This window comes from Leopardus geoffroyi, chromosome C1 (assembly GCF_018350155.1).
Source record: "Leopardus geoffroyi isolate Oge1 chromosome C1, O.geoffroyi_Oge1_pat1.0, whole genome shotgun sequence".
NCBI classification, from domain to species: Eukaryota; Metazoa; Chordata; class Mammalia; order Carnivora; family Felidae; genus Leopardus; species Leopardus geoffroyi.
The window spans coordinates 42617723-42641523 of record NC_059328.1 but is presented as its reverse complement, the minus strand read 5'-3'; the positions used below and the strand labels follow the sequence as shown (position 1 = coordinate 42641523).

At 39.0% G+C, this 23801-nt stretch overlaps 1 protein-coding gene across 1 annotated transcript in view; it reads right to left on the bottom strand.

Moving 5' to 3' along the window:
- Positions 1-581: 581 nt before the first annotated feature.
- ZYG11B (zyg-11 family member B, cell cycle regulator) overlaps positions 582-23801 on the bottom strand; it is a 93418-nt gene continuing 70198 nt past the window's right edge. The window contains exon 14 of the mRNA XM_045477420.1: positions 582-5315. Coding sequence (XP_045333376.1) covers positions 5125-5315 — 191 coding nt within the window. The 3' untranslated portion in view covers positions 582-5124. The remainder of the gene's footprint in view (positions 5316-23801) is intronic.

The window sequence follows — 23801 nt, the reverse complement described above, 5'->3', positions numbered from 1 at the left end:
TGTCACTGGCTTCCTGTGTGACAGACAAGCTCGTTTTATTTAAGACCGTTTCTTCAACTACAAAATGAGTTTCTGAAACTGAAATAAATAACTAAGGCTTCTTTCTGGCTTAAACCTTGTTTTTTGATAATCTCCCTCATTAAATACTCTTAATATACATTATATCAGTTAATTATCTCAATAGTTGTGTGAATGAATGTCAACCCAGATATTATGTTCTCTAGGAAGTCTTCTTGGGGTTGTGCAATGGGTGCCCAGTTTGGATTGTGATCTCTGTGCCTCTATAATAAGCACTGTGGACTGGCCTGTAATGCAATTTAAAATAGTATTTCTATGCTTAATATTTCCTCTCCACAAAACTGTAAGTTTCCTGAGGGATTTATAAATTATATAAACTCCAACACTTAAACAGTACCTAGCACAGGTATTTAATGAAATGAATGAATGGAGTTCCATTCAGTACTAGAAACTTGTGCAATAAAACCACTGGTAAGCCATTGTTACAAGTTAATAACTAAGGAATCTATATCTTGCATTAAAGCAAATAGTCTAGAAATAAAGTAGACAAGACACGCTTTACATAAAATTTATAACATTTATTTAGGCAAAAAAAAAATTCCCAAAACAAAACTCTGTACACACAACATTAATACCTAAGTGATGTCCTGATTTAAAATATAGCATGATTCATGTACAGAACACTCCCATTCATCTGGCCACAGTGAGAACAGTGCCTTCAGTCCAGAGAATTTGAGAGCCTTGGAAATGTATACACATTACATTTCCCAATGAATTTTTCATATCCTTTGAAAGGAGTTAAACTCTTCCATCGAAATTTAAGCAAAAGATAGCTTTTCTCTCATAAGTCCGTGGGAATTTGACAGTGGGAATTCTACAAAAGTCAAGGATTTTAAGATTTTGAAATTTTATTCTTGCAGATTATCTCAGTATAAATCTTGACATTAACATCATCCCATTTTTAAAGAAAAAAATGCTTTCAACAATTTCTTGCTTTTATGAAAGTGTATCTCAGCTTTCATTAGCTAAGTAGCTTCTTGCTTCTAAGCTGATTAAAATAAGCTTAAAAGAACCCATTTGAACAGTTTCCCCAAAAGTAAGTTCGAAATTACGCTAATAGTATTAATGAACTAGATTTATGATTTTCCATAGAGTAATTTTGATAAATTTGGATTTTCTAAATATTCTTAATAGCCATTCTATCTAGCTCTAAAGTTTGGTTGTGCCATCCAAATGAACTTCGCTTCATCCAGAGAAATGAGAAATAGCATTGACTTTCCCATAATTTACCCAAAAATATTGGCTGAGGGGAGAAACAGTCAGAGAAAGCTCTTTCTCAGGCTGCCCATCAGTTAATATAGAATGTCTTAGGTTAAGATTTGGAAACTAAAGAATGCATAATTAGGAGTGTACCGTGTCATGCAAAGTCTATCAGATACTAAAAAAGATAAAGCAATTATTCATTTAAAGCACATTGAGCAAATTCCTATCATACTGCTATTCTCATCACTGGATGAAGGTTGGATTTGCATTATTCCTAAAGTAAACAGTACATGAATTAACATTTAAATTAAAAATGTGTCAATACAAAGCAAATGGTAAAGGTTAAACATCCAATATCCACACAATCATTTGAAACTGCTACAACGGATTCGAGAGGGAAACCGTAAGTTTGCAAACTTCTCTACAGGCTGCCTTAGAGCACTACTCTGAGGCCCTATCCATATAAAGTTCCCAAATAAGTAACATACAGATAAAACTGCCCATATCAGCTGACAATATGATACTGCCTTTAATTTACACCTTCAGTTTAATAATACTGTTTATTCCAAAATAAAAGTCGCGCAATGAACAAATACTGTAAACATGGCATTAGAGAGGGCAGGAAAGGGGTGGGTTTTCCCTGCTACTCATGACCTCCTTTCAAGCTCAGGTATTGGCTGCAGGTTGTTCTACGAGGGCGCCATGCATTTTAAAACACTAAGCCAAAACCATTTTTCATTAATGTATCGTAACTGAGAACATAAAATATATTTTCATTAAAACGTGCTCCAAAGGGCTAGAAGAAGGCCCAATCTTATCTTGACACATGGCATAATTAAACATACAGCTAAATGAAAGTGACTAGGGAGGAAAAGGGCCAACTCAAAAGGTCTCAATAGTAAGAACAACTTCTTAGGCTTGATAGATTTGATGTTTTTAAACACGAATCTTTGAAGTTTGCAAACAAAAGAGATCATGAAATTCAATTCCTATAGCACCCTTTTATGGTGATTCACCTCCACCTTAGGTAATTAAGTTGACTAGTGCCACTAACTGGCATTTCTGTCCAGGGGTAAAGAGCAGCAATATTTAAGGTCAATTCCTAGAACTGTGGGTCTGATACGATTTTTCAAATCCTCAATTAAGATCAGTAACCACTGAGTCCTTGGCCAGAGAGTAAACTAACCCCTTATTACTACTTGATTTATGTTTCTTTTCAACTGCCAAAAGGAAAAAATGATTTTTTAGAGTGTAAAGACCACGAGCAAACTTATTTGATGTAAAGAACAAGATGCCTGATTTCTGCTTTAATTTTAGACTGTTCTTGTTTTACTCAATGATACCAACATGCATCATTATACTCTTAAAAAGTCTAATTCCATTTCCTTTGGTAGATCTAAACCTTGCTGCTGCTTGTGGACTGATGTAGTGATATTTTACAATATCTGAGCGCACCAGTGATTTGAGCAATGAGTGGTTCAACCCTAGTCTAAATTGTGCTTGAAACAGCACCTCTAAGCCACTGAAGAGGTAACCCTTGAAGGCACCAAGTACTGTTACATTCTACTATACACATGTAAAAGATAGGCCTAATTAATAGATTCCAACTGTAGACACAGGCCAGTTATGCCTCATAATTTCAATATATACATCTACTATATTTTAGCCAGATTCAAGACCTTACAGACAATTCTGTGCCTTAGTTAGATACACAATTTTAAGAACCATCCCAACCACAAAGGCACTACAATTTTTATATATGGGATGTGAGCAATTATTTTGCTTTTAAGACTCAGAAATATCCCACCATTACCAATGTTCAAAGTAGTAAATTTAAAACTAATTTTCAATATTTTTAAGTCTTCATCTATCAAGTTATTCTGAGCAATGAAGGGAGTTATTGTTTTCTGTACATTGTTAGCTATTTCTGAAAACAATTTGTAAAGATAAAAACCTAAGCATAGCCTAATAAGGAACACATACTTTTGCTTCAACAGGACAGAAGAGACACTTGAAGCCAAACTTCTCAAACAGGCTTTTCCCTAACTATACAAGCTAAGAGGCCTGGAGATAGTCAAAATAGCTAGCGATTTCCAAGCTAGTGCAGGCCGGCCTATTTTCTACATTTTGCCTTAGACATTAAAATCTAGGAAAAAGGGGGAAAGCTAAAAGAATCTTCCATTTCCCCTGAAATAGACAATCCGTGAAAATTTATCTTGTGCCTATAAAAATTCCTTAAACCAATTAAGTCAGAAGTAATCCACAATATAATATGGTTTTTAATGGTTCTAAATAACTATTTTCTTTTAGTTTAAGTTTTCATCCCTGCGAAGGAGTATGAAATAATTCAAGTATGATTTTTGTGATAGTGGTATGAAATATGTATGTCAAAAATGCTATCAGCACACTAATAAGCCAGCTCTTTTCTAAATAAAAATGCCTCTGAATAATCACCATAATTTAAACATACCATTTTAAATCTCTATTGAAAACAGTTTAGCCATCTATGGAAAAAAATGCAGTCATCTGAAATTGTGATTAACCTTATTCACAAACTAAAATTTTAAATGGAAATTAAATTTCTTGGTGACTTGCTGCCTCCCAGCTGCCATTATTGATATAATGATAATTGATTCTTTACTCTGCTGTAACGGGTATCTCAAAAGGAAAGGCAATTGTCTAAAAAATAACCCATCAAAAAATATTTCCTTTTACACGCTACATCTAGAACCATTGTATTTAACAACAGTCTAATGCTTCTCATTCATTTTTGGCAGTGAGGTGTGGACATCTTTCTCCAACATGAGAACATTAAGATACATGTATTTTGAAAAAAAAAAAGAAAGAAAGAAAATTTAACTTCTTGTGACAAAATTTACTGTTGTTAAGTGTATTTAACTGAGCAGGTAATACCATGTGTAGTCTCTATGTCACTGAATAAAATGACTTTGAAATAGAGGGAAAATAATGCTCAGTTTTAACAAGAGACAATTTTATAAAAATTCACATTTTCACAATAGTATGACTTATAGAGATTCAGACAATTAATCTTTAACACAGAATGTTGTAATATTTTACACTGTGATGTCCCGGGAAATATTTCTAGAGAGTAACCAGCAGTCTGTGTAGGAAGCAGCAGCCCATGCTTCCAGGAATAAATATGAAGAATAAGCTACTGCTTACTGCCTCAGAAGAGGTGGGCTCCAGGATAGCCTGTCCCAGTTTAAAAACTGTATTGTAAGAGCAGACCTTTCTCTAGTTCCTTATTTCTTTTCCCCTTAATACTTTTCTTTCCAATATATTTTTTCTGCCATCCACCCAGGCTCCAGTTGGTGAGTAGCTTTCAAACAGGACTTGGATTTCCACTCTTTCACACTAAGAAGGACATCTTATAAAAGGTACACAGAGAAGAAAGCCATTTTATACAGAAGCAGTATAAAACTTACAACTGAAGCAGTGCCAGAAATCAGGTTAACAGCTTATCTGAAGCTGCAAATTGATTGGAAGGGACTTTAAGATCAGAAAAGTCTGGCTTAAGGGTTCGTGCAAACTTTATCATAAAACTGTAGAATTTCAAGCACAGGTAAGTTCAAACACGGAAAGATGTGGAAAATTTCCTAAAAGGCAATGATGAAGGAACAGATCCTTCTTGCCTCAGAAGTTAAAAATCACAAGACAAATTAGAGACTGTTCACATGGGCAGTACTTTACACCGTCAATCCCAAACTGATCTTATGACTCTTGTCATAGAAACCCCTAAAACATCACAGAGGGTAAGATATTCCAAATGAGCCTATCACAAAAAGAATTCCTGTGACTCAGTTATTCAATTACTTATGGCTATCAATTTAGTCTAGCCTGGGGCTGCTTTTTACAGGGAGGTGGTCTCCCATGGCGCACAATGTGTTTTTCTAAGCTGTCTAGAATGGCCACGGCAATCTGTTGGACATGGGGATCCGTCTGTTCATGTTCTTTGATGTTGTATAAATGCTGCAATCCTCCTTCCTCAATCAGCATGCTGCAATACCTTGAGGCTGAAAGAGGAGAAAGAGCTTTTCTTAAAACACTTAAAAAAAATTATTCTACACACAAAAAAGTTCTTTTTGTCACTTAAATTTGAGCTATCTTTTAATTCTTTTTTTTGAATTTTATTTTTCATTTTTTTTAATTTACATCCAAATTAGGTAGCATATAGTGCAACAATGATTTCAGGAGTAGATTCCTGAGTGCCCCTTACCCATTTAGCCCATCCCCCCTCCCACAACCCCTCCAGTAACCCTCAGTTTGTTCTCCATATTTATGAGTCTCTTCTGTTTTGTCCCCCTCCCTGTTTTTATATTATTTTTGCTTCCCTTCCCTTATGTTCATCTGTTCTGTGTCTAAAAGTCCTCATATGAGTGAAGTCATATGATTTTTGTCTTTCTCTAATTTCACTTAGCATAACACCCTTCAGTTCCATCCACATAGTTGCAAATGGCAAGATTTCATTCTTTTTGATTGCCAAGTAAAACTCCATTGTGTGTGTGTGTGTGTGTGTGTGTGTGTGTGTGTGTGTGTGTGTCTTCTTTATCCATTCATCCATCGATGGACATTTGGGCTCTTTCCATACTTTGACGATTGTTGATAGTGCTGCTATAAACATTGGGGTGAATGTGTCCCTTCGAAACAGCACACCTGTATCCCTTGTGGTAAATGCCTAGTAGTGCAATTGCTGGGTTGGAGTGTAGTTCTATTTTTAGTTTTTTGAGGAACCTCCATACTGTTTTCCAGAGTGGCTGTACAAGCTTGCATTCCCAAAATTTGAGCTATTTTTGCTATTGACTACTAATACATGCTAAACCTTGATAAATACCTCTGTAATGATGTTATGTCTACACTGCAAGGCTCCGCACATAACAATGATTCCCTAATTCATATATATATACAATTCTCATATTCATATATATATGGTTCTCTTATCAAGGCTACCACAGCTATGGGTGGGGGGATTGGTTCCTCACATCCACAAGTCTCTATGTGGAAAGAAAGGGCAGTAGAAAACTTAGACGTTTAAACCAACCCTCTTCCTCCTTTCCTTATACTTTAACTGGGACAGATGAAATAATGGAGGCATATGGAAATTTTAAAACAGTTATATGGAAAAGCACAGACAATTACTTTAGACATGGTAAAAGAAACATTTGCATGTCCTTAAAAAAAAAAAAAAGAAAAGAAACATCTGTATGTTCTTAGACTCAAAGTTTGATAAAAGTACCTTTCCATGTGGAAGGCTGTATGTTGATTGGCTAGGTTGAATAGGTTTCTCCCATGTGTTTTATACCAAAAAAATGAAATGGATAAACCATTTTCTTACCAAAAATAAATAAATAAAAATCATAACCTTAAAGCATAGACAATCTGGAAAAGTAAACTTGTTTGATCCCGAATCATAGGTAAGATAGGTGCTATTACACTTTTATGCATTTCCTATATATTTAAAAAAAAATTTAATGGCATTGATATTGTACACGTAATTTTCTTTTAAAATATTTTCTTTGCCTTGTTTTTAAGTATTTCTTCTTTTTATATATACCACTTTTAAAAGTATTTTTAGTTTTAGTCATATTTATTAAAGTAAAATTTACACACAGTAAAATATACCCAATTTAATCTATAATTTGATGAGTTTTGGCAAATGTATACACTTATACAACCACCACCACAATCAGAATATAGAATAAAAAAAAAAAAAAAAAGGTTCCTTGTGCACCTCTGTAATCCCCTCTGCAGCCTCACCTAGGCAACCACTTCTCTAATTTCTATGATATTGACTTTTGCTTGGTCTAGAACTTCAAGTAAATAGGACCATACAGTATGTATTCTTTTGAGTCTATTTTTGCTCAGCATGGCTTATTTAAAAATTTTATTTTAATGTTTATTTTTGAGACAGAGCACGAGTCGGGGAGGGGCAGAGAAGGAGAGGGAGACACAGAATCCCAAGCAGGCTCCAGGCTCTGAGCTGTCAGCAAAGAGCCCCATGCAGGGCTGGAACTCACCCCCTCAGCCTGACTTGAGATGTGTCCATATTGCTATGTATATGTGGTAGTGTTTTTTTCTTTTTTTAAGTATTTTTAAAATTTGAATATTAGGAGGTGCCTGGGTGGCCCAGTTAAGTGTCTGACTTCAGCTCAGGTCATGATCTCAGATTTTGTGAGTTCGAGCTCCCCATCAGGCTCTCTGCTGTCAGTGCAGAGCCTGCTTCAGATCCTCTGTCTCCCTCTCTCTCTGCCCCTCCCCGGCTGTCTTTCTCTCTCTCAAAAACAAATAAACATTAAAAAAAATAATAAAGGGGCGCCTGGGTGGCGCAGTCGGTTAAGCGTCCGACTTCAGCCAGGTCACGATCTCGCGGTCCGTGAGTTCGAGCCCCGCGTCAGGCTCTGGGCTGATGGCTCAGAGCCTGGAGCCTGTTTCCGATTCTGTGTCTCCCTCTCTCTCTGCCCCTACCCCCGTTCATGCTCTGTCTCTCTCTGTCCCAAAAATAAATAAACGTTGAAAAAAAAAAATAATAAAACAAAATAAACAGGGGTGCCTGGGTGACTTAACCAGTTAAGTGTTCAACTCTTGATTTTGGCTCAGGTCATGACCTCACTATTGTGAGTTCAAGCCCCATGTTGGGCTCTGTGCTGGGCATGGAGCCTGCTTGAGATTCATTCTCTCTCTCTCTCTTTCTCTCTCTCTCTCTCAAAAAAAGAAGAAAATAATAAAAAAAATTAAAGTATTAAGTATTTTAAGTAAATATTCTACTGCATTGACTATACTACGTATTTTTATTTTTTTTAATCTTTTTTTTTTTTAATGTTCATTTTTTGAGAGAGAAGACATGAGCAGGGGAGGGGGAGGGAGGGAGAGGGACAGAGAGAGAGACAGAGGATCTGAAGCAGACTGTGCACTGAGATGGAAAGCCCAAAGCAGGGCTCAAACTCACAAACCATGAGATCATGACCTGAGCTGAAGTAGGATGCTTAACTGACTGAGCCACCCAGGAGCCCAGCATAAGTATTTTTGTGGACTTTCTGTTTCAGTGATCTTGAGGAAATACTTAGAATGCTGGGCAAATGCTAAATGTGCGCTTAACATTATAAGAAATCATCAAACTGTTTTCTAACATGGTTGCATAATTTTTTCATTGTTCTAAATATTTATTTATTCTGAGACAGAGAAAGAGAGAGAAACTGGGCGAGGGGCAAAGAGGGAGGGAGAGACAGAGAATCTCAAACAGGCTCCCCACTGTTAGCTCAAAGCCTGATGCAGGGCTCAAACTCACAAACCATGAGATCATGACTTGAGCCAAAATCAAGAGTTGATTTTGCATAACTGAATGAGCCACCCAGGCGCCCCAAAAATGGCTGTACAATTTTTCAATCTGATCAGTAATGAATGAGAAAGCTGTTTCACATTCTTGCCAACACTTGCCATCATCCATCTTTTTGTTTATAGGCAGCCTTTTTTAGTAGGCATAAACTAGTGTCTCATTGTGGTGTTATTTAATTTTTAAATGTTTGTTTAATTTGAGAGAGCAAGAGCGAGTGGGGGAGGGGCAGAGAGAGAGGGAGAGAGAGAATCCCATACAGGCTCCACACTGACAGCACAGAGCTCAAACCCACAAACCCAGAGATCATGACCTGGGTTGAGATCAAGAGTCTGACACTTGGGGCACTTGGGTGGCTCAGGTGGTTAAACGTGACTTCGGCTCAGGTCATTGTCTCGTGGTCTGTGGGTTCGAGCTCTGTGTCAGGCTCTGTGCTGACAGCTCAGAGCCTGGAGCCTGCTTTGGATTCTGTGTCTCCCTCTCCCTGCCCTTCCTCTACTCGCTCTCTGTCTCTCTTTCAAAAATAAATAGACATTAAAAAAGAAAGATTAAAAAAAAAAGTCACTTAACTGACTGAACCACCTAGGCACCCCTCATTGTGGTTTTAATTTGTATTTCTCTAATGACCAATGATGTTGAGCTTCTTTTCATGTGCTTATTGGCCGTTCACGTGATCTCTTTGTAGAAAGTCTAGTTAGTCCTTTGCCCATTTTTAAACTGGGTTATTTTTATCATTGAGTTGTAAGAACTCTTTATATATTCTGAAAACATGTCCCTCTATCAGATATATAACGTGCAAATATTTTCAACCTTTCTGTAAATTGTCTTTTCACTTTGTTGATGGTGTCCTCTGTAAATTGTCTTTTCACTTCCTTGATGGTGTCCTTTGAAGCACAAAAGTTTTCATTTTTTTAATTAAATCCAATTAAACTAGCTTTTCTGTCACTTAAGCTTTTGGTGTCCTAAGAAGCTACTGCTTAATCCAAGGTTATAGTGATTTATATCTATGTTTTCCTCCTAAAAATTTTATATGCTTATGTAGATGTAGATGTAGCTCTTACATTTAGGTCTAGAATCTACTTTGAGTTAGTTTTTAATGTTGTTTTTTTTTTTAATTTATTTTTTGAGAGAGTGTGTGCAAGTGGGGAAGGGGCAAAGAGAGGGGGACAGAAGATCCAAAGCGGGCTCTGCACTGACAGTAGCAAGCCCGATGTGGGGCTCAAACTCACAATCTGGGAGATCGTGACCAGAGCCGAGTCGGGCACTCAACTCACTGATCCACCTAGGCGCCCCTTGAGTTAATTTTTATATACAGTATGAAGTAAGGAATCAGATTCTTCTTTTACATGTGCCTACTCAGTTTTCCCAGCACTGTTGAAAAAATGACTCCTTCCCCATTAAATTGTCTTAGCACCCATGTCAAAAATCAATTTTGGGGGTTATTTCTGGACTCTCAATTCTAATGCATTGATATATATGTCTGTCCTAAGGATGTTGAACATCTTTTCATGTGCTTATTTGCCATCCATTAATCTTCTTTGGTAAAGGATCTGTTCAACTCTTTTGTCCATTTTCTCCTCACTTGTATTGTTTTCTTATTAAGTTTTGAGAGCTTTCTTTCTTTCTTTTTCTTTTTTTTTTTAAAGAAGATTTTATTTTTGGGGCGCCTGGGTGGCGCAGTCGGTTGAGCGTCCGACTTCAGCCAGGTCACGATCTCGCGGTCCGTGAGTTCGAGCCCCGCGTCGGGCTCTGGGCTGATGGCTCAGAGCCTGGAGCCTGTTTCCGATTCTGTGTCTCCCTCTCTCTCTGCACCTCCCCCGTTCATGCTCTGTCTCTCTCTGTCCCAAAAATAAATAAACGTTGAAAAAAAAAAATTTAAAAAAAAAAAAAAAAAAAAAAGAAGATTTTATTTTTAAGAAATCTCTACACCCAACACAGGCTCAAAGTCACAACCCCAAGATCAAGAGGTGCACACTCCCCTGGCTGAGCCCAGCCAGGTGCCCCGAGAATTCTTCATAAAAGTTTTGAATACCTATGCTTTATCAGACATGTGATTTGCAAATACTTTGATCCAATATGTGTACTGGCTTTTGATTCTTTTAACAGTATCTTTCAAAGAACAGAAGTCCTTAAGTTCGATCAAGGGCAATTTAGCTATTTTTTTTCCTTTGTAGATCATGCTTTTGGGCATATTTAAGAAATCTGCAGGGTGGCTGGCTGGTTTGGTCGGTAAAGCAAGCAACTCTTGATCTCCAGGTTGTAAGTTCAAGCCCCACATTGGATTGTAGAGATTAAAAAATATAATCTTAAAGAAAAAAAAAAGAAATCTGCCTAACATCAAGTCACAAAGATTTTTTTTCTTTTCTTCTAGAGCCTTTTTTAAAGTTTGTTTATTTATTTATTTTGAGAGAGAGACAGAGCACGTGCACATGAGAGGGGGAGGGGCAGAGGAAGAGAGAGAGAGAAAACCCCAAGCAAGCTCTGCACTGTCAGTGCAGAATATGACAAACACGGGGCTTGAACTCAGAAACCACTGAGATCATGACCTAAGCCGAAACCAAGAGTCAGACACTTAGCCCACTGAGCCACCCAGGTGCCCCTCTTCTAGAACTTCTTTTTTCTTTTTAACGTTTATTTATTTTGAGAGAGACAGAGTACGAGTGGAGAAGGGGCAGAGAGAGAGGAAGAATTCCAAGTAGGCTCCACTTAGCGCAGAGCCTGACACAGGGCTCAGACTCATGAAACCGTGAGATCATGATTTGAACCAAAATCAAGAGTTAGATGTTTAACTGACTGAGCCACCCAGGCATGTCTTCTAGTACTTTTAAATAGTTTCTTGTTTCATATGTAGGCCTACGATCAATTAAGAGTTAATTTTTGGGGGTGTTTGGCTGGGTAGAGTCCAAGGTAGAATAAGCTCACTTTTTTTTTTTTCCTAAAGTAGGCTCCATGCCTAAAGTGGGGCTTTTTTTAAAGTAGTTATTTATTTATTTTTTTATTTTTTGTAGTAATCTCTACATCCAATGTGGGGCTCAAACTCACAACTCCAAGATCAATAGTTGCTCTTCCAACTGAGCCAGCCAAGCACCCCTCACTTTTTTTTGCACCCAGAGATCCAGCGGTTGTAGCTGGATTTGTTGTAGCACCGTTTGTTGAAAACATTATCATTTCTTTATTGAATGCACTTTAAACTTACGTCAAAAATTAATCAACCATATATGTCTAGGCCTATTTTTGCATTCTCTATTCTGGTCCACTGAACCTTTGCCTATTTCTATGCCTGGACTTGCAACTGGTGTCTGAAGTGAAGGCAGTCTTGTGGGACTAACCCTTAACCTATGGGATCTGACACTGTCTCCAGGTAAATGTCAGAATTGAATTCAATTTGTAGTATGCACAGATGCTGTCTGCTGAGAACTGGAAAACTGCTTGGTGGAGTGTGGAAAAAACACGTGTTAGAATTGATGTCAGAAGTGGGGTTTGAGGGGTGCCTGGGTGGCCTAGTTGGTTAAGGTATCTGACTCTTTTGGCTCACGTCATGATCTTGCTGTTCATGAGTTCGAACCCTGCATTGGGTTCGGCACCATCTATGCAGAGCCTGCTTGGAATTTTCTCTCTCCCTTTCTCTGCCTCTCCCATCTCGCATGTGCTCTTTCTCTCCCTCAGAATAAAAAAAAAAAAAAAGAAAAATTAAAAAAGAAATGGGATTTGCTATAATGGCTGTAGCTCATAAAAATATGTGGTTTGGGAAGAGAAAAGATGAAAGAGGGATGAAAAACCTCTGATTCCAGAGTAGCCAGGTATTCACCATGATATGGAGTAGCAGCTGAGCTGCAATCAGTTACTAAAGGTAAAAGTTGCCAACAGAATTTAGAGATGGATCTAAACCTTACCAGCAACTGCTTGTGGCAGTGGTTAGGCAGATTAATCAAGATAAAAGGGCCAGGATTCCTTGGCATGACCCCTCACTGGGGACTCAAAGCCTTTCAGGTAAGACTGGGTAAATTGGTCAGGGAATGGAAAAGTTACCAAAATCCACTGGTGAAGCCCTAATGTGGGCTTATAATTAGATCGAGAGAAAATAAAAATGTGTGGGTTGAGGGGCACCTGCGTGGCTCAATTAAGTGGCTGACGTCGGTTCAAGTCATAATCTCACAGTGTGTGGGTTTGAGCCCCACATTGGGCTCTGAGCCTGGAGCTTGCTTCAGATTCTGTGTCTCCCTTTCTCTCTGCCCCTCCCCCACTCACACTCTTTCGCTCTCTCTCTCTCAAAAAAAAAAAAATAAATATTAAACAAAAATTTTTTTAATGTATGGGTTGATGGAATTATGAAAGGTGGAATGTTTAAACGGGTTTTACGTAAAGAAGCTGTGTTTCCTTTACCTGAATGTCTTATGGGAATGAGCATTATGTCTCACTAGGGAACACTTCACCTACCTAGTAATATAAAGTCAAAATCTGTGGATGAAGTCCTAATGAAGGCTACAGTCAGGAATGTAATAGAATTAAACTAAAAGTTTGTAGGACAGCTGGTATGGTTGAGTAGGCTTTATGTAAAGTGATTGTATTTCTTTTACTTGACTGTATTATAAGGATGGACATTTTATTTGACTAGGAAATGTTACTCCTACCTAACATTGTAAAACAGAAAGCATGTAAATCTACTCTTCAAGCAATGTTAAGTAGACATGCTAAATGGGTACCAGAAGGTTTCTCAAGCCTGTGCAGTGTAGAATATAGGCCGAAGTGCTGGTAGGGACAACTTCTCTGTGCCTTACTTATGTGAAGAACAGACTGGGGCATTGGACTAGAGAATTTCCAACCAAGAGGCATTTACTACCTTGCTATCTGACATTAATTGAAGCTACCTTATGACAGAAGGATTAAAAAATGATCTTAAAACCTGAAATATGCATGGTGTTCTGGGTGATGTCAGAGAAACACTCTAATGGGGATGGCAGTGCTAGGAGAGTTCCCTAGTGAAATGGAAATTGTTTATACAGGATAATGCTACCTGGGGAATGCAAGGAGGGTATAATCATGGGCAGGAAGACTCTTTCTCCCTAGGACCCACTTTGAAACTGCACATGGAGCTGCTACATTCTATCATCACTTGGACAGTACCTTGTAAACAGCTGTCCACTAGCCGACAAAGAGTTGCTTGGTTTGTGGACAGTAGTTCCAAGGTGAACAGACAACGTCCTGTTTGAAAGGCCAGCACTCTGACTAAAAAAGGTAAAAGCAAATGAGCTCTGTGAGCTGAACTGCATGCTGTTTTCCCAGCAGTGATTAAAGAATTGAAAAGTGATAAAAGGCTCTTTTTGGGTTTTTAATGACTCGAGGGCAGTGGTCAATGGCCTGAGCATATGGATGGGCACAAGGGCAATAGGAACAGAATTGAAGGGGTGCTCTTATGAGACATGGCCCTATGGAAATCACTGTGGGAATCTGAAGAGTGCATTCTAGTAGGACATTTCTACGCCCATCAGAACTCCTCGTAGGTTCAGAAGATAACTGGAATAGACCAGCAGAAGAACTTGCCTGGGGTTGCCACATGGGTCCATGAAATAAGTGGATATGGAGATACTACAGCAATGCAGATATGGGCTGAATGTAGACATATTCCCCTTGCAATCTCTGAGGCACAAATTGCCAGCAAGAACTGTTCAGCCTGCCAGCAAAGGAGACAGACACTGTAGATGGCTATGTGGCAAATTCCCTGGGGGGAAAGGCCCTGATCATAGCTAGCAAGTCAGACTAGCATTGGTAGTCCTGGGGAGATACAGATGGGTCTTGACAGAAGTAGATACTGACTCTGGACTGGGCTTTGCTCAGACAGTGATAGATATGAATGCTTAGAATGCTATAGAGCAACCAAAACATAAGACATTGAAACAATTTGGACAGCCGACTGTCATTTCTTCTGATCAAGGAACATACTTTACAGTGTATAATGTTGATGGAATTCAGGACACATTGCCCTAAAACATGGCTTCTTGGCATATTGACTATCCTAAGCTAAAGTTGTTTGAGAAAACAGCAGAAGCAGGAAGATTACTCTGACTTCCCTCCCTCACCCTTCTTCCCTGAAATAGGTCATAAAACGCCCATGTGAAAGGTACCCTCCTGGTACCAGGAAGAAGAATATATTTTATCATCAGAGACCTGGAATTGGGGGCTGAGGAATCTGTACAAACAAACTGTATTTAACTAACTCTTATTTTCCTAGCCACTTCTTCACCATTTACTACCCCTAGCCAAAACATCTTTGTCTTGTCAATTTTTCACAAATTTGTTTATCTAAAAGGTATAAAAGCTTCCTGCTCTGGTCACTTCAGGGCTTCATTCTTGTTTGAAGATTCCCACATATAAAACTTCGAAGTTTTAATAAAATTTGTATGCTTTTTTTCTGTAAATCTGTCTTCATCAGTTTAATTTTCAGGCCCATCTGCTCCCTCGAGGTAGCCACCTGGGTCCATGAAATAAGTGGATCTGGGGTACTGCAGCAATGCAGACAGAGGCTGAATCTAGACATTCTTCCTGCAACCTCTGAGGCACAAATTGGCAGAGCTGAGTAACACTTTTTCCTCCCTTCCAATGTCCAACAATGGGCAGAGAGAGATCTTCCTCAGGGTAACAGTTTCAAAGAATTGGAATGGGCAATTCATATATTGGTTGTTTTAAAAAGGGGGTGGGGGCGCCTGGGTGGCTCAGTCGGTTAAGCGTCCGACTTCGGCTCAGGTCATGATCTCACGGTCTGTGAGTTCGAGCTCCGCATCGGGCTCTGTGCTGACAGCTCAGAGCCTGAAGCCCGTTTCAGATTCTGTGTCTCCCTCTCTCTCTGCCCCTCCCCTGTTCATGCTCTGTCTCTCTCTGTCTCAAAAATAAATAAACATTAAAAAAAAATTAAAAATAAAAATAAAAAATAAAAAGGGGGTGGGGTAGAGGTGAGAAACAGGTCTGAAGAGCTAGATTCCATGCCTTTGTGAGAGTATGCTCATGCTCAATATGAGTGGAGCTAAAAAGAGTGTCCCCATTAGATATTCTTCCGTTTTTCTGGTGGGTCCAGAGAAGGGGGAATGGGAAAGGATGCTGGTATGGCTATGTAATTCTTGCCAAGGGAGGATACTGGTAAAATGACTATACTTTTTTTTTCCCCCTTCTTCTTCTTCTTCCCTGTATCAATTAAACTTAAAAAAATTTTTTAATGTTTATTTTTGAAAGAGAGAGAGAGAGAGAGAGAGAGAGAGAGAGAGAGAGAGAGACAGTGCAGAGTTGGGGCGGGGGGGACAGAGAGAAAGGGAGACACAGGATCTGAAGCAGGCTCCAGCATCTGAGCTGTCAGCACAGAGCCAGACTCAGGGCTCGAACCCATGAACCGTGAGATCATGACCCAAGCTGAAGTCTGGCACTTAACTGACTGAGCCACCCAGGAGCTCCAATTAAACTTAAAAAAAAAAAAATTCCCAACCAGGGGCTTCTGGGTGGCTCAGTTGGTTAAGCATCTGACTTCGGCTCAGGTCATGATCTCATGGTTCTTGAGTTGAGCCCTGCATCGGGCTCTCTGCTCTCAACACAGAGCCCGCTTCGAATCCTCTCTTCCCTTCTCTCTGCCCCTTCCCTGCTTGTGCTCTCTCTCTCTCAAAATAAACAAGCATTAAAAAAAAAATTCCCAAGGGGTACCTGAGTAGCTCAGTCACTTAAGCATCCAACTTAAGCTCAGGTGATAATCTTGAGGTTTGTTAAGTTCAAGCCCTGCATCAGGCTCTGCACTGACAGTTAAAAGCCTGCTTAAGATTCTCTCTCTCTGCCTCCCTCTCTTCCCCTCCCCACTTGTGTGCACATGCACACTTGCTCTCTCTCTCTCTCTCAAAAAAAATTAAAAATTCCCAGCCTGATGCAGTGGTCACAGATCAGGGCTGCAACTACACATGTTGGAAGCAGGGATGATTCCTAAGTAAGAAACTGTAACTGTATTTTAAAATGTTTTTGTGGTGCCTGGGTGGCTCAGTCATTTGAGTGTCTGACTCTTGATTTAGGCTCAGGTCATGATCCTAGGGTTGTGGGATCAAGCTCCGAGTTGGGCTCTGTACTGAGCATGGAACCTGCTTGGGATTCTCCCTCTCTCTCCCTCTCTGCTCCTCTCATACACTCTCTCCCTAAAAGAGTAAATAATAAAATATTTTTGTCAGAATTCCTCAGAGCCTAATGGAGAGGAGATGTTCCATCTGACAGAATTGGGATTAAAAGTGAATGCAATTATACTGCCCAGAAGTAAATACAGCCCACTAGTTCTGTACCTATGTAATCTTACCCTCTCTGAATGAGAGTTGACTCAGTGGGAGACATGTACTAATCTAGTATTACTGCCTGCAATCTAGATCAGCACAGTGGCCAAAACTAATTGTGTCCCTTCCACAGGTAGAAAAGTTTGGTATAAATGAAGAGAAAGAAAAATAGTAGCTAAGGGTACAGAAATGAACAAATGGGTCATGTCATGAGTGAAATCCAAGAGAACACTAACACCGCTAAAGAAGCTCAGAGCAAGAGATATCTCTTAGCTCAGTTGTACCAGCTGCCTGAGAGCAATATATGGCTTCACCTTAAGACCACTTCTGCTTTTGAAACTTTACAAGATCTAATGGAAGCCTGCAAATCTGAGTGGCCTTGCCCTGGCAGACATTTTCATATGATATGATTACTAATGACTGAATAGGACTCTCATGATGTGCCAGTATCTGTTAACTTATGATCTTTTTGTTACAAAGGATCTGCAGTCAAAGATTGGGGTGGCTCGTGGTAGAATAATAAATTATTTGGTCTCTGTCCCAGGTTCCTGGCAGAGCTCCTCAAATCCTTGGAATTTCCCAATAGGAGTATCTTGTCATTTATCAGGAGTCCCTTTTGAGAACATGCTAATAAGGTGACAGAGCAGAGTCCTTAGACAGCCTCAGGATGAAGCTGGTGAACAGAAAGACCAAACGATTAGAGGGTTGGACCTTTCAGCCCCATCTTTGGACTTCTAGAAAGGGTAAGTGAGGAAGGTGCAGATTAAGCTCTATAAAAACTCCTGAACAAGAAGATATGAGGAGTTTCCACGTTGGTGAATGCATCCACATGCCCTGAAGGATGGTACACCCCAAGTTCTGTGGGGACAGAAGCTCCTGTACTCAGGATACTTCTGGGCCCCACCCTATGTACCTCTTAGTCTGGCTGTTCATCAGTAGCCTTTATAATATCCTTTATAATAAACTGGTAAATGTCACTAAATGTTTCCCTGAGTTCTATGAGCTGCTCTAGCAAATTAATCAAACAGAAGAGGGGCTTATAGGAACCTCTAATCTTTATAACCAGTCAGAAGCACAGGTAAAAACCTAGACTTGGGACTGGCATCTGAAGTAGGGCAGTAGTCTTATGGGACTGTAGGATCTGATGTCATCTCCAGGTTAATAGTGTCAGAATTAAACTAAATTTGTAGGACATCTAGTCAGTGTTGCTGAGAATGGGAGAATTGCCTGGTGAGTTGTGGAGAAAACACACACTGGAGCCACAAAACACTGTCTTGATTACTGTAGCTTATAGAATAGCTGGAAGTCAGGTAGTGGAAGTGCTCCAATTTTGTTCTTCATTTTTCTAAGTTATTTTAATATTCTTTGCACTTCTGTACGAATTTTAGAATCAGTCTGTCAATTTCTCTTCAAAAGCCTGCTGGGATTTTGACTGGGGCTGTATAAATCTACAACAGACTTGGGGAGAATTGTCATTTTAACATTATTAAGTCTTTCAACTCATAAATATGGTAGATCTCTCCATTTAGCTAGGCCTTCTTCAATGTCTCTCAGCAGTGCTTTGTTTTTCTATGTACAGGTCTATACATTTTGGTCAGATACACCCATCCCTAAGTATTTCATAGTTTTTTTGTTTTTTTTTTTTTAATTTTTTTTTTTTTTCCAACGTTTATTCATTTTTGGGACAGAGAGAGACAGAGCATGAATGGGGGAGGGGCAGAGAGAGAGGGAGACACAGAATCGGAAGCAGGCTCCAGGCTCTGAGCCATCAGCCCAGAGCCCGACGTGGGGCTCGAACTCATGGACCGCGAGATTGTGACCTGGCTGAAGTCGGACGCTTAACCGACTGCGCCACCCAGGCGCCCCGAGTATTTCATAGTTTTTGACACAATTGTAAATGTCATTTTTCCATTTATATTGGTTGTTGTTGGTATACAGAAATGCAACTGATTATTGTGTATATCGTGTATCCTGGAACCTTGCTAAACTCAATTAGAACTAGTTGCCCTTTTGCAGATTTCATGGGATTTTTCTACAGAGATAATCAGGTCATCTGTTACCTCACTCTTTCCACTCTGGATGTCTTTTGTTTCTTTCCTGATCACACTGGACAAATCCTCCATTACAATGTTCAATATGGTGAGACTGGACACCCTCTTGTTCCTGATCATTTAATTTTTCACTATTTTTTTTTAATTTTTTTTAATGTTTGTTTATTTTTGAGACAGAGAGAGACAGAGCATGAATGGGGGAGGGTCAGAGAGAGGGAGACAGAGAATCTGAAACAGGCTCCAGGCTCCAAGCTGTCAGCACAGAGCCCGATGCGGAGCTCGAACTCACAGACCGTGAGATCATGACCTGAGCCGAAGTCAGACGCTTAACCGACTGAGCCACCCAGGCGCCCCAATTTTTCACTATTAATTTTGATGTTAGCTATGGGATCTCCTTAGACATCCTTTATCAGGACTGTGTAGTGGATTTTGTCAATTCTTTTTCTGCATCTATTTTCTGCTTTTCGTTTTTTTTTTTTAATGTTTATTTTTGAGAGCGAGAGAGTGCACGAGCAGGAAAGGGGCAGAGAGAGAGAGAGAGAGAGAGAGAGAGAGAGAGAGAATCTGAAGCAGGCTCCGTGCTGTCAGCACAAAGCCTAACGTGGGGCTCGAGCCCATGAATCGTGAGATCATGACCTGATCTGAAGTCAGACGTTCAAATGACTGAGCCACTCAGGTGCCCCAGATTGCTTTTCTTTCCTCTTCTGGTAATAGAAAGGAACACACTGATTTTCAAATGTAAACCAACCTTGCATTCTTGGAATAACCTTCCTGGTCCTTTCTATACACTGTTGGGTTCCATTTGTTAGAAAATTAAGAATTTCCTCATCTACATTCATGAGAGATATTGTTCAGTAATTTTCTTTTCTTACAAGGTCTTTGTCTGGTACTGATTTCAGGGTAATTCTGGTTTTCTTCCCACCCCACATACCCCCCCCCCCCCAAGCTTTATTTCTCTCTAAGCTTCAGTTTAGATAGTTTCTACTGCTATGCATTTAATTTTGCTGATCTTTTCTTCTGTTATCCACTATTAAGTTCATTCAGATATATATTTTTTCATTGTTAGAACCTTTTATAATGTTTATTTTTTTCTTTAATTTTAATTTAATTTTTGAAAAAATAATTTACATCCAAATTAGTTAGCATATAGTGCAACAATGATTTCAGGAGTAGATTCCTTAGTGTCCCTTACCCATTTAGCCCATCCCCCCTCCCACAAGTCCTCCAGTAACCCTCAGTTTGTTCTCCATATTTATGAGTCTCTTCTGTTTTGTCCCACTCCCTGTTTTTACACTATTTTTGTTTCCCTTAATGTTTATTTACTTTTAAGAGAGAGAGAAACAGCGTGAGCAGGGGAGAGGCAGAGAGAGAGAGACATAGAATCTGAAGCAGCTCCAGGCTCTGAGCTATCTGCCAGAGCCCAATGCTGGGCTCAAACCCACAAGCTGTGAGATCATGACTTGAGTTGAAGTCAGATGCTTAACTGACTGAGCCACCAGGGCACCCCATCCAGATATTTTTCATGTCAAATATTTAAAGTTTTAGCTATAATATTTCTATTTTATTTATTTTTTATATTTTTTCTTCTATTAATATTCATGTTTTCTTTAAAATCTTGGATCGTATCTATAAAAATTTTTTTGAAGTTACTTTTCTGGTATTTGCATTATCACCATCACTTCTGGGTCTATTTCAAGTGTCTGATTTTTCTTCTGGTTATGGGTCACATTTTCCTGCTTCATCCCTCATCTAGCAATTTTTATCAGATACTAAACATGTTGTTGAGTTAGTCTAGATTTTGTTCTTTTTTTAAAAGAGTGCTTAGTTTTTCTCTGGCAGAAAGTTAATTTATTTTCAGAGCAACTTAACCATTTCAAACTTGTTTTTAAGCTGTGTTAGTGTCACCCTAGAGAAGCTAGCATCTATACTGAATGCCCTGGGTGTTAAGTTCTCTCCAGTGTTAGGAAGTCTAGTATTTCCAAACCCTGTGTGAGCTCCAAGTGTTGTTCAGTTAGCCACTCCTTGGTATTTGTTCTTTCTCAGACCTCAAGGAGTCTCATCCTAGACATTCACAGCTCACTAATCAGACAAAAACTCAAGAAACCTTTAAGATTTCTGGAGTCTCTTCTAGATGTAGCTTTCACCTCTGCATTACTCTGCCTTATAAATTCCATACATTTTGTCCGATGCTGTGCTGTTCTTGGTTCTCTTTCAGGGATGGGAATCTTTGCTGCCTTTTGCCTACTGTCTAGAAAGACTTGTTCCAAATCTTTCCCACCCTGTGTTTTCTAGTATTAATGGTTAGAGGGCGAGTCTGGTACAAGTTACTCTGTCATGGCCCCCAGAGTATAAATTTCTGCTTATATAATTTTCTATCATGTCTTCTTTACTAATAACATACAAATATACCACTGTCTGGGTATTTCAACATTACTTCACATTTATCTATTGCTGGACCTCTGGGTTACTTAGACTTAATTGCTATTATAAATAACGGTCTGATGAATATCTCTCAAACAAGTGCTTGGATATAATTTTAAAATTAAAAGGTAGACTACTTAAATGTTGATCAATAGGGAAGTGGCTATATAAATTACTGCTAAGTTCATTTATTAAGTATAGAGGAATGTATTAAGGGTTATGTCCCCCAAAAACACAGGTTAAAGTCCTAATCTCCAGTACTTCAGAATGTGACTTTATTTGGAAATCGAGTTGTTGCTAATATAATTAGTTAAGATGAAGTCATTAGAGCGGACCTTAATCCATTATGACTGGTGTTCTTTTATGAAAAGGGGAGATTTGGACACAGAAACATATACACAGAAAACAATGTGAAGACATGTGGACAAGATGGTCATCGGACAGGAGTGATGCGTGTAAAGCCAAGGAATGCTAAGGATTGGTAGCACACACCAGAAGCTAGAAGAAGCAAGGAAGAATTCTTCCCTAGAGCTGTCCCAGAAAGTATGGCCCTAAAGACACCTTGATTTTAGACTTCAAGCCTCCAGAACGGAAAGACAAACATTCCTGTTGTTTTAAGTCACCCACATGTGGTACTTTGTTATGGTAGTACTAGGAAACTAATATACCATACAATAAAGATTATGTGATTACTAAAAATCATGTTGTCAAAAACTTTCTAAAATACGGGAAAATACTCATTATAATGTGTGATATAGGTACTATTATTATTCCCATTTAACAAATGTGAAACTGCAGCCCCAGGCTTACTGATTTCTTCAAGATGTCATACATAAGTGCTGGAACATGATTTGAATCCAGGTAGATTCCTGTGTGCTTTTGCTACTATGCTATACTATCTCTTAATTATTAAAAGCTATAAGCAGCATTAGAACTTTTAATGCAAACTGAGAAGTCAATTCCATTTAAATATAAACAAAATAAGCCAGGGAAGCAGGAATATAGAAACCTAAACTACTTGAGTTGGAGATAAATATTCTAACATTCCCCAATTACAGTGCATTTTGTTTATTTTCATTTTTTTTTTAAATAATCTCTACATTCAACAGGGGGCTCGAACTCACAACCCCAAGATCAAGAGTCACATGGTCTACTGACTGAGCCAGACAGGCACCCCTACAGTGCATTTTGGAATAAATTTTTCAGGATGATCATCCACAGAATAAACTTAAAAGAACATCAACACTTAAAAGTAATAACAAAAATAAATACTTATGTGATAGGCTGTTAAGAAACTAGGGAGTTCTCAGAACCTGTAAGGACAATAAAAGGAGGAAATTTTTGGATCAGAGGCAGTTTAATATAGCTATTGAGGCAGTCTCAATTTTTTTAAGCTTATTTATTTTGAGAGAGAGAGGGGGAGACAGTGTGAGCGGGGCAAAGAGAGAGGGAGAGAGAGAAAACCCCAAGCAGGCTCCTCATCGTCAGCACAGAGCCTGATGTGGGGCTCAAACTCACAAATCATGAGATCATGACCTGAGTGAAAACCAGGAGTTAGAGGCTTAACCGACTGAGCCACCCAGGCACCCCAGAGGAAGTGTCTATGAATGAACTGGGGAATATAGTAGGAGAGGTCAGAAAAGCTCCCAGGTAGGGGCGCCTGGGTGGCTCAGTCGGTTAAGCGGCCGACTTCAGCTCAGGTCATGATCTCGCGGTCAGTGAGTTCAAGCCCCGGATCGGGCTCTGTGCTGACAGCTCAGAGCCCGGAGCCTGTTTCAGATTCTGTGTCTCCCTCTCTCTGACCCTCCCCCATTCATGCTCTGTCTCTCTCTGTCTCAAAAATAAATAAAACGTTAAAAAAAAAAATTTAACAACAACAACAAAAAAGCTCCCAGGTAGAAGTTTAGCTGGGTACAAGGCAGTTTTCTCTATCACATCCTATTCCCTAAACCCCTGTCCTCTGTGTATCTCACATAAAAGAGCTTTCACTGAATTGCCTTTTTGTGTTATGCACTGAATTTTCATCAAAGAATAAGAAGGTATCTTGTAAGATGTTACTGCTATTTACTACATCACTATTGTTAAAAACAACTCTCACACTTCCTGTATGAGTCCATTATCATCCCTATTGAGGTTCCGTAAAAAAAATTTTAATTTGTAGTTAATTGCCCAGAAAAGCTTTAATTCCCTGAAAGGATATGGAATGGTATTTCCTCCTTATATGTAAAGAGAACTATGTAGCTGATTATTTGCAGCCCAGCCACAGAAAGAACATGAATCACCATGTATGGTCTATATATTTATATTCTACTATTTTCCCTATAACCTTTAATTTCTTTTCCAATTATTTTTCCTTGGTCCTAATCTCTAATTTTAAATACTAAAAAAAAATGTTTTTAATGTGTATTTATT